Source organism: Phocoena sinus, chromosome 19, assembly GCF_008692025.1.
Source record: "Phocoena sinus isolate mPhoSin1 chromosome 19, mPhoSin1.pri, whole genome shotgun sequence".
Lineage (NCBI taxonomy): Eukaryota > Metazoa > Chordata > Mammalia > Artiodactyla > Phocoenidae > Phocoena > Phocoena sinus.
Genome location: NC_045781.1, coordinates 58931125 through 58945289, shown reverse-complemented (window position 1 = coordinate 58945289; position 14165 = coordinate 58931125). Strand labels below are relative to the sequence as shown.

At 54.8% G+C, this 14165-nt stretch overlaps 1 protein-coding gene and 1 pseudogene across 6 annotated transcripts in view; both read left to right on the top strand.

Annotated features, from left to right (window-relative positions):
• The window catches only part of ANKRD11 (ankyrin repeat domain 11), a 168329-nt gene extending 163415 nt beyond the window's left edge, over nt 1-4914 (top strand). For 5 of the 6 annotated variants that reach the window (XM_032612285.1, XM_032612282.1, XM_032612288.1 and 2 more), the window contains 4 exons: nt 172-270; nt 342-485; nt 1847-1939; nt 3934-4914. In XM_032612285.1, coding sequence (XP_032468176.1) covers nt 172-270; nt 342-485; nt 1847-1939; nt 3934-4119 — 522 coding nt within the window. In that variant the 3' untranslated portion in view covers nt 4120-4914. Of the gene's footprint in view, nt 1-171; nt 271-341; nt 486-1846; nt 1940-2114; nt 2280-3933 lie in introns of all 6 variants that reach the window. The other variant, XM_032612287.1, reaches the window with a different exon arrangement.
• Nucleotides 4915-9580: 4666 nt separating this feature from the next.
• On the top strand, nt 9581-11614 carry LOC116743623 (annotated as a pseudogene).
• Nucleotides 11615-14165: the final 2551 nt, after the last annotated feature.

The following is a 14165-nucleotide window of genomic DNA, read 5'->3' as shown; positions in this document are numbered from 1 at the left end:
AGCCACACGCGGCGGGGGGACGGGCGCTCGCTCACCGACTCTTGGGGACAGGCGTTCCCCCAGCGCGTCCGCGTCTTCATGGGACCGTGGTCTCCGGGCTGACTCCTGCAAGTGGGGCGGCGGGGGTGATTCACGGCCCCCGCTGACCCCCGTCTCCCCCTGTGACCGCAGATCGCGCCCCCTCCCTCCCTGGCGGAGCCCCTGAAGGAGCTGTTCAAGCAGCAGGAGGCCGTGCGTGGGAAGCTGCGCCTGCAGCACAGCATCGAGCGGGTAAGCGGGCAGCCGCGGGCCCAGGGCGCCCGGCCCGGGTGGCTCTCAGCTCACCAGCCCCTCTCTTCCAGGAGAAGCTGATCGTCTCCTGTGAACAGGAGATCCTGCGGGTTCACTGCCGGGCGGCGAGGACCATCGCGAACCAGGCGGTGCCATTCAGCGCCTGCACCATGCTGCTGGACTCGGAGGTGTACAACATGCCACTCGAGAGCCAGGTGGGCGTCCGGGTGAGAGGGCCTGCGGGGGGCTGGAGCGGCGCTGGGGTCACGGGCCCCCGGAGACTCACGTGCGGTCTGCCCGCGCAGCGGCCGGAGCTGCTGCACCAGGGCTTCCTCACCGAAGGCCCCAGAGAGGCTGTCACGCTGGGGACCACAGGGCTGCTGCCCCCGACGGGCACGCGGACCCAGGGCGCGCCCAGCAGTTGGACACACGGTGTGCCTCGTCTGTCCACCAGAGTCCAGCCCGCCTCCCTCCGCCCCCAGGGCTGTGTTTGTCCCATGAGGTCACACCCTTCCCCAGCCGACCGCTGTGCTGTCCCTGTGGTACCTGTGCTCCTGAGGGCCCCACCCGTCGGCTGACACACTGGAGATCTAAAATGTGCAGAAAGCAAGTCGATTCCCGTCCTCCCTGATGTTCTCTCCTCCCCCGCAGCCACTGTGACTCTCAGCCCAGAGCGTGTCATTCTGGGCCAGGCCTCGGTGCTGGGTTCCCTCCTGACGGAGGCCCCTAGTGACCCCAGGCCCCCAGGTGGATCACACAGACCCCTGGGTGTCTGAGCAGCATTCCCAGGTTGGCCGCATGGTGACGTACGGTGGTTCAGTTAAACCTGATTTCTTTCTAGTGCATTGAAGAGTCCTCACACGTAACCTTTAAGGATACCTCTTTAAGCTTCTACTTGAACGTACTACGCATAGCAACGAATTTTCCCTAAAGCAAAAACATTTGTCCACAAAGTATTTTAGGGATTGGGTGGAAGCTTTGCTTTTTTTGATATTTGCATCTGAAAGAAAAAAAAAAGAATCTGCTCACCTTTAAGGGATTGCTGGGTTTCCTCTGAATGTCAAGGAGACGACAGACAGGACTCTCAGGCCGCAGCCTCCTCCCCTCAAGCCCCTTTGTAGTGGGGCCTGGGCTTTCCCCAGGCAGGTGGTTGCGTGTGGCTGGGCGAGAGAGAGACTTTCCCGCCCCGAGACCCGGGAGGCCCTGCAAACCCAGCCGGCAAGAGCCTGTGGGGACCTACTGCTCCCAAGGCTGCCCTGCCTGTAAACCACAGTCCACCGTGGGCGGCCTGCAGCCACCCCAGGCCTCGCAGACGTCCTGTCAAAGGAGAAGTCACTGCCGCTTTTTAGAGAAGTCACTGCCGCTTTTTACCCTCGCCAGCTCGCCCTGGGGCCTCCCCAGGAGACGGAGGGGAGCCTGAAGGCGCCGCCGGGGTCCCGAGTCACCACTGGGCAGCTCCCCCAGCGGGCGGCGTGGAGAGCTGGTGGGGGAGGGAGCCCTTGACCGGGGGACCCGGGGCTTGGCGTGCCAGGCCCACCCCTCCCGGACGCCCACACGTGCTTCACTCTCCCGCCAGGGTGATGAGAACAAGTCAGTGCGGGACCGGTTCAACGCCCGCCAGTTCATCTCCTGGCTGCAGGACGTGGACGACAAGTATGACCGCATGAAGGTGAGCCCCGGCCCCGGCGGCGGCGGCGGCGGGGCCAGGGCTCTTCTGGGCGGGGGCGGCAGGGCCGTGTTCGGAGGAGGCAGCTTCAGACTCGCTCTGAGCCCAGCTGGCAGTGAGGGAGCCGAGGCCTCCCCGCCCCCATGTTGCCTCTTAGAGTGTCTTCCCTCCTGTCCAGGTGTGCGGGGAGCAGCTCCTGTCACCAGCTTGCGGTCAGACCTCTGTGGGACCCCACCTTGAGCCCTCCTCAAAGGTCACAGCATCCACCCATCACCCCTGCCCCTGGCTGTGCTGACCAGTGCAGCGGGCAGAGGATGGGGGGGAGATAGAGAGAGATTAGCAAGTAAGAAGCAAGTCCTTGTCTGCGGGTGCGAGGGTTGCACCCGGGGTCCCCCGTGAACACTGACCGGCAGTGACGTGCCCGTTACAGAATTAACATCTAGAAGCCGGCACCACCGGGAAGCCCCAGGAGGCAGGGCCCGCTGCGTGGAGCTCATGGAGGCGTGACCCAGGCTCCCGCGCTGGGCTGCCAGCCTCACCCCTTGCCTCAGTGACCCTGCCTCCGGCACTGCGGCAGCGCACCCAGAGGGGCGGCCAGGAGGCCAGAGGCCAGAGCAGAGAGGAACCAGCCTACAGGGCGTTCAGGCCCCGCTGAGGCCGGGTCCAGGCCGTGTTTCTAACAAGCTGCAAAGGTGACCGTTCGGGGGTCCCACGGTCACTCCTCCCACCACCAGCCAGCCTGAAGGGAGCTGCACGGGAAACTTACAAGAGAGAAAAAATTTCTGACCAAAGTAAAGTTAGATTCGGTACATTACAAAGACAACGTTAAGTCTCATTTCCTTAACGTGCCAAGAACTTACAAACCAATAAGAAAAATAGATGATGGATAGAGAAAGGAATTGGTGAAGTACGGAGAGTGCAGGGGCACGAAACGGCCACCCGCGTGGCCACTGGTCTCAGAGCACAGGGTGGACGAGGTCCTATTCGGGAGACAGGCTGCCCACCCTCAGTTCCTGCAGCCCTGGGACAACTCTCCGGACATGCTGGTCATGTTTCAGGGGTTTAGCCCAACAAACAAACAAACAATTTCATTTCAGTAACTGAAAACTCAGGGGTACGTACGATTCTAGTCAAGAATGCTTTAAATTAGGTGAAAGCAGCTGGACTCCTGAGGGTGTCTGAGCTGTCACGCCTTTTGTTCAAGCCTCCCTGAGGATGACAAGCGGCCCAGGCATGCCGAGGAGGACACGGCTGGCCGCTGGGGCATGTGGGGCTCGTTTCCAGAACACTTTTTTTAACTGAACTGTTTTAAGCAAATCAGAAGTTGTGACAGCTGGCCCTGCATGCTTGTGTGCACGTCGAAGAAAGTAAGGTGGTCTTCCTGCACACTGTCCCCCGCTCACTGTCCCCACGGAGGCTGGCCTTCCGCCTGCTGTGCCCTGTCACCCGCCTTGCACCCCAAACGCCGCCCCCACGTGCTGTGGTGACCCAGGCACCGTCATTCTTTCAGTTTCAACATTCTCCCTTCTCAACATGAAATACAGAGTACGCCTTTAGTAGGATAACTGTTACCTTACTTAGTACCCGCTTAAGAGTAAACACGTGAACGTTAATTTCTAAAAACTAACCAAGTGCATTTCTAAAAGGCACAATTTCCACTGTGAGTGCAAATGAAGCCAATGTCACCAACCATAAATAAGATAAATGGAAAATGAAAACAGAAGAGCAAAGAAAGCTATTATGAGTTCTGACTAGAGGCTGTGCTGAAACCCCCAGGGTGGGGGCACAGAGCAGGGACGATGGACAGACCCCCGTGTGGTCAGCAAGGCCACTCACCGCGCAGGACGAGACCCAGACGCAAGAGGTCGTCCTGAGGCCAGAGCGCGAACGGGTCCCCCGCCCCGACCTCCCGGGAGGCGCTGCGGCAGGGGGAATGGGTGCGGGGGGCGGCCGGGGTCTTGCCTCCCCTCCCCTCACCTGCTGCGTTTCCCGCGTAGACGTGTCTCCTGATGCGGCAGCAGCACGAGGCCGCGGCCCTCAACGCCGTGCAGAGGATGGAGTGGCAGCTGAAGGTGCAGGAGCTGGACCCCGCCGGGCACAAGTCCCTGTGTGTGAACGAGGTGCCGTCCTTCTACGTGCCCATGGTCGACGTCAACGACGACTTCGTGCTCCTTCCGGCCTGACGTGGCGGGACAGCTGCCCGGGTCACAGGCGAGCCCCCCAGTCCGCCGCCGAGTCCGGGCGGCGGAAGGAGACCACGTCCCCGGTGGGGACGTCCAGGGAGAAGCCCGCGCTGGGCCCCTGGCGCGCGGCTCTCTCACACCCGCCGCCGCGGGAGGACGCAGAGCCGGGGACGTGGGCACGGACACGGACACGGCAGCCTCAGGCTCTTTTCCGGCGGCCGCACAGGCATCTCAGGAGCTGCAGGATGGAGAGCGTTTTTTTAAATTCCTTGTTTCATTTCTGATCGACTAAAGAGAATAAAAGTTAAGGCGTCCACCCCTCACCAACAGCGGCCTCCGGGTCAGAGGGTGGGGAGAGCTTCGGGCCGGCAGCCGTCCTGTCGCCACGAAGCTGCCGACGGTGCCAGCCCGAGATCTGGGCTGGGACGCTGGGCCGGGTGAGGGCCTGGCTGCGCCGCCCGCCCGCCCGCCTCACAGGGACACGCAGGCAGGACTCCGGGTTGTGTTTTTAATGGAGTCAAATCCACGTGGTTTGTATATTTTTTCCTTTAATCTTGGGCATTTTGTTTCTCTTTCTGAGAACATAACTTGAAACACTACAGAGCCAATAATCATATAAAAAGTGTACCCGTAAACGCTGTACAGTTTTATACACGTTCACAATGTACTTTTGCTGCCTTCTAGATAATTTATTTTGCAACACATTACTGCACAGTTGTAAATAACTTATGTACTGTAACATCACTTCAGTTATGTGTAAAGAAATAAATAAATTAATTAAATGCTCTTTGTACACGACAGCCCCCTCAGGAGGGTGGACGTGGCTGTGAGGGAAGGGTTCCCGCCCTGGAAATCCCACTGTCTTCCACTTTTTTTCCTACCAAATGAGTAGCTTATAATTTTGAAACAAATACACTCACCCCCAGCTTTCCTGCCCTCCTCTCAACGGACGACTGGGGCTGCTGGCCGGGACGGCACGGGTTACCCGGAGGCTCTTTCCCAGGGCCCATCAGAGCGGGCAGGACACGGGCGGGGCGTGTGCTGGGGCAGCAGGTCCCCTGGGTGGCACGGCTGTGGAGGGACCGCTGTCTCCCGACTCCCCGTGGGGCTGCCACGTGGGAGTCCCCACCCGGGATGTGTGTTCCGCCTGAAACCCAGCTCGCGGGGCCGGAGTCGGAGATCTGAGCCCAGCGTGACCTGGGGTCTGTGCTCCTCTCTGAGGGGGGCGCGCACAGGGCCAGGCCGGGGGCCCCTTCTGAGCAGAGGCATCCGTCCTGCCTGGTCCATCCACAATTCCCGTCCAACGGCTGGCTCGAGCTGGAGGGCAAGGGGTGGAGGCTGCAGGGCCAGGCAGGGCGTCAGGGGTGGCCCTGGCCCTCGCTGGAGTCCTCGGGCACCTCGCTCCCTCCCCCGTGCTTCCCGTACCTGGCACAGGCGGGAGCTGCAGACGTGACCCCACTTGGGAGTGAGAACCCAGCCCTGTGCCAGCAGCATGCCTCACAGAGCAGCCCTGACGGTGCCCCGGACCGGCTGGAGGTGGTTTCCTCTTTCTGGGCTGCCTGGCCCGACCCAAGCTCTCGGTTTCTGCCTCAGAGACGCCCCGGCTCTGCATTGCCCTTTGTGCGCATCCCTGCCCGCCACCGCCCCGGCCGGTCCCACCTCCAGTGACCCCGGGGCGGGGCCAGAGCCTTCACTGCCCAGCGTCTTTCTAAACAGCATGAATTAGGTCGCACCTGTTCGTCTGGCACATCCTGGCGTCAGCAACTTCAGGCCACCCCGCAGAGACCCTGCACTCAGAGAGGTCCCACCCGTGGTAGGCGCTGGTCCTGCTGCAGCAAGCGTGTCTGGAGGTGTACCCCACGCTCTGGCGCGTCTACACCACAATGATGTTGTGACATCATGACCTCCCTTTCCTGGCTCTCCGCGGGACTTCCTGCCGTGAGAGACAATGGCACAGATGCTCTCGTCACGTGGCTGTGCAGTGGTGGGCCCCAGAGAACAAAAAGGGATTAGTATCCAGGATATAAATAGAGAACCCGTAAAACTCGACTGCAAAAAAAAAAAAAAAAAAAATTTCAAAAATCAGCAAAGGACTTGAATAGTCCTTTCCCCAAAGAAGATACACAAATGGTCAACAGGCTCGTGAACAAACGCTCAACATCACTAATCACTCGGGAAATGCAGATGAGAACCACAGTGAGATACCCCCCGACACTCATTAGGATGGCTGCTGACAACAACAGAAAACAACAAGCACTTGGTGAGGGTGTGGAGAATGTGGAACCCCGTGCACTGTCGGTGGGAATGTAAAATGGTACAGCCACTACGGAGAACAGTATGGAGGTTCATCAAGTATACTTACCATGTGATCTGGCAATCTCCCTTCTGGGTGCACACCCAAAGGAATTGAAACCAGGGTCTCAAAGACATACTTGTACGCCCACGTTCATCGCGGCACTATTCACAACGGCTACAACATGGAACAAACCCAGCTATCCACTGACAGATGAATGGATAAAGAAAAGGTGGCGTATATACCTGATACATACTGATAGATGCTAGAGCATGGATGAACCTTAAGGACGTTATACTAAATGAAATAAGACAAATACTGTACAGTTCCACTTATAGGAGGTACTGTGAGTAGTCAAAATCAGAGAGACAGAAAATATAACGGTGGTCACCTGGGGTGTGGGGGGTGGAATGGGTGCTGAAATTCCGGCCTCGGAGGCCAGACCTGGGGAGAAAACTTGGGTTGATTGTGTGGAGACAGCCTGGGTGGTAGGGCTGCAATCCGGTGCAGCTGAGGGTGTACGCAGAGGAAGCCTGGGTTGCCTTGGAGGCCGGGCACCGTTGTTTGGGGGGTGCCTGAGAGGGGGAGCGGGACCTGCAATCGTGGCCTTTTCCCCTGCGTGTGTGATCGCCAACTGCACGGGCTCCAGGAGGCGTCGTGAGCCACCTCCACTCCCGTCGCATACTCCCGGGGTGTGCCTAAGCTGCCGCCACCGTCGAGAAACCCAGGACTGGTCGCCAGCCGCCACATCTGCACACCCCTAGCAAGGGGATTAACCGCCAGCACACACTGAGGAAAGAGCTGACAGGCATCCACGCTGAAAGCAGCCCTGGTACCAGATACGTTAAACCCACGAGAGCTACACAGGGATGCCCCCACGTGTCAACAGCCCTCCAAAACCACAGCTGAAAATTGTCTCTCCTAAACGCACAGAGTAAGAGAAATAAGAAGAGGAACCGCTCCAGTTAAAAGACCAAGAGAATGCTGCTGCAAGAAGCAACAACACAGACCGCTTCACTCCAGCAGACACTGAGTTCAAAAAGGAAAGTAAGGAATTAAGAAAGGCCATCGGGGACTTCCCTGGTGGCGCGGTGGTTAAGAATCCGCCTGCCGATGCAGGGGACACAGGTTCGAGCCCTGGTCCGGGAAGATCCCACATGCCGCGGAGCACCCAAGCCCGTGTGCCACAGCTACTGAGCCTGCGCTCTAGAGCCCACAAGCCACAACTGCTGAAGCCCATGCACCACAACTACTGAAGCTCGCGTGCCTAGAGCCCATACTCTGCAACAAGAGAAGCCACCGCAATGAGAAGCCTGCACACCGCAACGAAGAGTAGCCCTTGCTCGCTGCAACTAGAGAAAGCCCGTGCGCAGCAACGAAGACCCAATGTAGCCATAAATAAATACTTTTTTTTTAAAAAAAAAGAAAGGCTATCGACAGAAATGCAGAGTACTATAAAAAAGAAACAAACTGAAGGGTACCAAAAAAAATTAGAAAACTCATTTGCAGAGACAAAAGCTGAGCTAAAGGCAATGAACAGCAGAATTAATAATGCAGAAGAATGAATAAGTGAAGGTAGACCAATGGAAATGAGGAAATGACCCAATCAGAAAAGCAGAAAGCCAAATGGAAAAAAAAAAAGCAATATAAGAGGCCTATGGGAGAATATAAAGTGTGCCAATCAACACATAATAGGGATTCCAGAATGGAAAGAAAGAGAAAAGGCTACCACAAATGTATCTGAAGAAATGACGGCTGAAAACTTTCCAAATCTAAAGAAGGAAACATATCCAGGTAGAGGAAGCACAGGGGGTCCCAAACCAGGTAAACCCACACAAACCTACAGCAAGACATACTATAATAAAAATGGCAAAAGTTGGGCTTCCCTGGTGGCACAGTGGTTGAGAATCCACCTGCCAATGCAGCGGACACGGGTTCGAGCCCTGGTCTGGGAGGATTCCACATGCCGCGGAGCAACTGGGCCTGGGAGCCACAACTCAGCCTGCGCGTCTGGAGCCTGTGCTCCGCAACAAGCGAGGCCGCGATAGTGAGAGGCCCGCGCACCGCGATGAAGGGTGGCCCCCGCTTACCACAACTAGAGAGAAACCCTCGCACAGAAACGAAGATCCAACACAGCAAAAGTAAATAAATTAATTAATAAACTCCTACCCCCAACATCTTCAAAAAAAAAAATGGCAAAAGTTAAAGATTAAGAGAGGATTCTAAAGGCAGCAAGAGAAAAACAAAGAGTTAGTGACAAGGGAACCCCCATTAGGCTATCAGCTGATTTCTCTACAGAAACGCTGCGGGCCAGAAGGGAGTGGCAAGACAGTCAAAGTCCTGGAAGGGAAAAATCTGCAACCTAGGACATTCTACCCAGCAAGATTATCATTTAGAATAAAGGAGAGAGAAAGAATTTCTCAGACAAGCAAACACTAAAAGAATACTAAACCTATCCTAAAGGAAATACTGAAAGGTCTTCTCTAAGTAGAACAGAACTAAGAATCTACAGGAAAGAGAAAAATCACAATTGGAAAATAAACCACTTAAATAAGCCAGTACACACATTTTTTAAAAATCAAAAAATTTCTGTGAAACTGAATAACCAGAATGAACAGCAAAAGGGTGAACATGAAGATGTAAAAAGGGACGTCAAAATCATACAATGTGGGGGAAGGAGAGTAAGAAAATGTAGACTTTTTTTCATTTTCTAGAATGTGTTTGAGCCTATATGACTACCAGTCTAGGGCAAGCAGATATAGGAAGGGGTTAACATACTTGAAAACCAGGGCAACCACCAAAAACATACAATAGCCTCACAAAAACCAAAAAGAAGAGGACATAAGTATAATTCAAGAGAAAATCATTGGGGAATTCCCTGGCGGTCCAGTGCCTTAGGACTCTGAGCTCTCACTGCCAAGGGCCCGGGTTCAGTCCCTGGTAGGGGAACTAAGATCCCTCAAGCCGCATGGACAAAAAAAAATCATCAAACCACAAAAGGAGAAACAAAAAGTTGTCAATAATTACCTTAAAATGTCAATGGACTAAAAGCTCCAATCAAAAGACACAGAGTGGCAGATTGGATTAAAAAAAAAAAGAGCCTACAGTATGCTGCCTACAGGAGACCCACTTTAGGGCAAAGGACACACACAGTGAAAGTGAGGGTATGGAAAAGGATATTTCATGCAAACAAATGACAAGAAAGTGGGGGTCGCAATACTCATATCAGACAAAATAGACTTCAAAACAAAAGTCATAAAGAAAGATAAAGAAGGACGCTATATACTAATAAAGGATGAACACAAGGAGAGGATATTACACTCGTCAACATATATGCTCCTTATATAGGAGCACTCAAATATGTAAAACAAATAACAGACATAAAGACAGAAACTGACAGGAATACAATAATAGTACTGAGGCCCCACTCAGGGCCTCTAGACAGAGAATCAGTGAGGCAAGAGAGATCCCCAATGATAAAACAGAACAGTAAGACTTAACTGACATTACACCCAAAACAACCAGAATACACATTCCTTTCAGGGCACATGGAACATTATACAGGACTGACCACATACGAGGGCACAAAATAAGCCTCAACAAATTTCAGAGTACAGAAATTATATCAAGCATCTTCTCTGACCACAATGGCATGCAACTAGCAATTAACCACAGAGGAAGAAATGAGAGCTCTTTCACGTGGTGCCTTGCATGCAGCCGGCCACTTAAGGATGAAGCTGAAGATTTCTTTCCTGGCCACTGGCTGCCAGAAACTCATTGAAGTGGATGATGAATGAAAACTTCGTACCTTTTATGAGAATCCTATGGCCAAAGAAGTTGCTGCTGACACTCTGGGTGAAGCACGGAAGGGTTACGTGGTCCGAATCAGTGGTGGGCATGACAAACAGCGTTTCCCCATAAAGCAGGGTGTCTTAACCCGTGGCCGCGAACACCTGCTACTGAATAAGGGACATTCCTGTTACAGACCAAGGAGAACTGGAGAAAGAATTCACAAATCTGTATGGGGTTGCACTGTGGATGCCAATCTGAGTGGTCTCAATTTGGTCTCCGTAAAAAAAGGGAGAAAAGTATTACCGGACTCACTGATACTACCGTGCCTCGTCGCCTGGGGCCCAAAGGGGAAAAGCAGAGGGGCTTCCCCGGTGGCGCAGTGGTTAAGAATCCGCCTGCCTGGGGCTTCCCCGGTGGCGCAGTGGTTAAGAATCCGCCTGCCTGGGGCTTCCCCGGTGGCGCAGTGGTTGGGAATCTGCCTGCCGATGCAGGGGACGTGGGTTCGTGCCCCAGTCTGGGAGGATCCCACGTGCTGCAGAGCGGCTGGGCCTGTGAGCCATGGCCGCTGAGCCTGCGCGTCCAGAGCCTGTGCTCCACAATGGGAGAGGCCACAACAGTGAGAGGCCCGCGTACCACAAAAAAAAAAAAAAAAAATAATCCGCCTGCCAACGCTTGGGACACAGGTTTGAGCCCTGGGCCAGGAAGATCCCACATGCCTCGGAGCAACTAAGCCCCCGAGCCACAACTACTGAGCCTGTGCTCTAGAGCCCCCGAGCCACAACTACTGAGCCTGTGCTCTAGAGCCCACGAGCCACAACTACTGAGCCTGCGTACCTAGAGCCCGCGAGCCACAACTACTGAGCCCACGTGCTGCAACTACTGAAGCCCACACACCTAGACCCCCGTGCTCCACAACAAGAGAAGCCACCTCAATGAGAAGCCCACGCACCACAACAAAGAGTAGCCCCCACTCGCCACAACTAGAGAAAGCCCACGTGCAGCAACGAAGACCCAGCACAGCCAAAAAATAAAAAATCAATCAATAAAAAAAGCTAGCAGAATCCACAAACTTTTCAGTCTCTCCAAAGAAGATGATGTCCACCAGTATGTTGTGAGAAACCCCTAAACAAAGGTAAGAAATCTAGGACCAAAGCACACAAGATTCAGTGTCTTTTTACTCCATGTGTTCTGCAACACAAATGTCGGTGTATTGCTCCGAAGAAACAGCATTCTCGGAAAACTAAGGCAGAGGCTCTGCAGAATGTGCTGAGCTCTTCGGCAAGAGAATGAAGAAGGCCAAAGGAAAATGCCGGGAACAGACTGTCAAGAGATGGAGGCTGTCCTCTCTCAGAGCTCCTACCTCTGAGTCCCGTCAAAAATGAGATGTTCCGACTTCCCTGGTGGCGCAGTGGTTCAGAATCTGCCTGCCAACACGGGGGACAGGGGTTCGAGCCCTGGTCCGGGAAGATCCCACATGCCGCAGAGCAACTAAGCCCATGCACCACAACTACTGAGCCTGCGCTCTAGAGCCCGCGAGCCACAACTACTGAGCCTGCGTGCCACAGCTACTAAGCCTGCACTCTAGAGCCCGCGAGCCACAACTACTGAGCCTGCGCTCTAGAGCCCGCGAGCCACAACTACTGAGCCTGCGTGCCACAGCTACTAAGCCTGCACTCTAGAGCCCGTGTGCCACAACTACTGAGCCCATGTGCCATAACTACTGAAGCCCGCATGCCTAGAGCCTGTGCTCTGCAACGAGAAGCCACTGCAATGAGAAGCCTGTGCACTGCAACAAAGAGTAGCCCCTGCTCATCACAACTAGAGAAAGCCTGTGCACAGCAATGAAGACCCAGTGCAGCCAAAAATAAAGTAAATAAATAAATTTTTTTAAAAAAATGAGATGTTCTAGGAGTTCACTGGTGGCGCAGTGGTAAAGAATCCGCCTTCCAGTGCAGGGGATGTGGGTTCAATCTCTGGTCGGGGAACTAAGATCTCACATGCCACAGAGCAACTAAGCCCACACACCACAGCTACTGAGCTTGCGCGTCCCGGAGCCCATGTGCCACGACTAGAGAGCCCGTGTACCACTAGAGAGAAGCCCGTGCGCTGCAACAAAGATCCCGCGTGCCACAACCGAGACCTGATGCAGCCAAATAAATAAAATAAAAATTTAAAACAAGAAATAAAACTGAGGGGGGACCTTGAAGATGGCGGAAGAGTAAGACGCGGAGATCGCCTTCCTCCCCACGGATACACCAGAAATACATCCACACGTGGAACAACTCCTACAGAACTCCTACTGAAGGCTGGCAGAAGACCTCAGACCTCCCAAAAGGCAAGAAACTCCCCACGTACCTGGGTAGGGCAAAAGAAAAAACAGAGACAAAAGAATAAGGACGGCACCTGCACCAGTGGGAGGGAGCTGTGAAGGAGGAAAAGTTTCCACACACTAGGAAGCCCCTCCGCGGGCGGAGACTGCGGGAGGCAGAGGGGGGAGTTTCGGGACCGCGGAGTAGTGCACAGCGACGGGTGCGGAGGGCAAAGCGGGGAGATTCCTGCACAGACGATTGGTGCCGACCGGCACTCACCAGCCCGAGTGGCTTGTCTGCTCACCCGCCGGGGCGGGCGGGGCTGTGAGCTGAGGCTCGGGTTTTGGTTTTGGACGGAGCTCAGGGAGAGGACTGGGGTTGGCGGCTTGAACATAGCCTGAAGGGGTTAGTGCACCACGACTAGCCGGGAGGGAGTTCGGGGAAAAGCCTGCACCGGCCGAAGAGGCAAGAGACTTTTTCTTCCCTCTTTGTTTCCTGGTGTGCGAGGAGAGGGGTTTAAGAGCGCTGCTTAAAGGAACTCCAGAGACGGGCGCGAGCCGCGGCTAAAAGCGCGAACCCCAGAGACGGGCGCGAGCCGCGGCTGAGGGCGCGAGCCCCCGAGACGGGCGCGAGCCGCGGCTGAAAGCGCAAACCCCAGAGACGGGCGCGAGCCGCGGCTAAAACCGCGGACCCCAGAGACGGGCGGGAGACGCTAAGGCTGCTGCTGCCGCCACCAAGGGGCCTGTGTGCCAGCACAGGTCACTCTCCACACCCCTCTTCCGCGGAGCCTGTGCAGCCCGCCACTGCCAGGTTCCCGGGATCCAGGGACAACTTCCCCGGGACAGCGCACGGCGGGCCTCAGGCTGGTGCAACGTCACGCCGGCCTCTGCCGCAACGTCACGCTGCCTCTGCCGCCGCAGGCCCGCCCCACACGCAGTGCCCCTCCTTCCCCCATCCCCCAACCCCCGGCCTGAGTGAGCCGGAGGCCCCGAATCAGCGGCTCCTTTAACCCCGTCCTGTCTGAGCGAAAAAACAGACGCCCTCCAGCGACCTACACGCAGAGGCAGGGCCAAATCCAAAGCTGAGCTCCTGTGAGCTGTGAGAACAAAGAAGAGAAAGGGAAATCTCTCCCAGCAGCCACAGAAGCAGCGGATTAAAGCTCCACAACCAACTTGATATACCCTGCATCTGTGGAATACCTGAATAGACAAGGAATGATCCCAAATTGAAGAGGTGGAATTTAGGAGCGAGATCTATGATTTTTTTCCCTTTTCCTCTTTTTGTGAATGTGTACGTGTATGCTTCTGTGTGAGATCCTGTCTGTATACTCTTGCTTCCACCATTTGTCCTAGGGCTCTATCCGTCCATGACTTTTTTTTAAAAATTCTTTTTCTTAATAATTAAGTTTAATTGTAATAACTTTATTATACTTTACCTTCGTTCTTTCCTTCTTTCCTTCCTTCCTTCCCTCCTTTAGACAACGAATCACCCCAAATTGAGGAGGTGGTCTCACGGAGCAGGATTTATGATTTTTCCCCCTTTACCTCTTTTTGTGAAGGTGTATGTGTATGCTTCTGTGTAAGATTTTCTCTGTATAGCTTTGCTTCCAGCATTTGTCCTAAGGTTCTATCCGTCCCTTTTTTTTTTTTCTA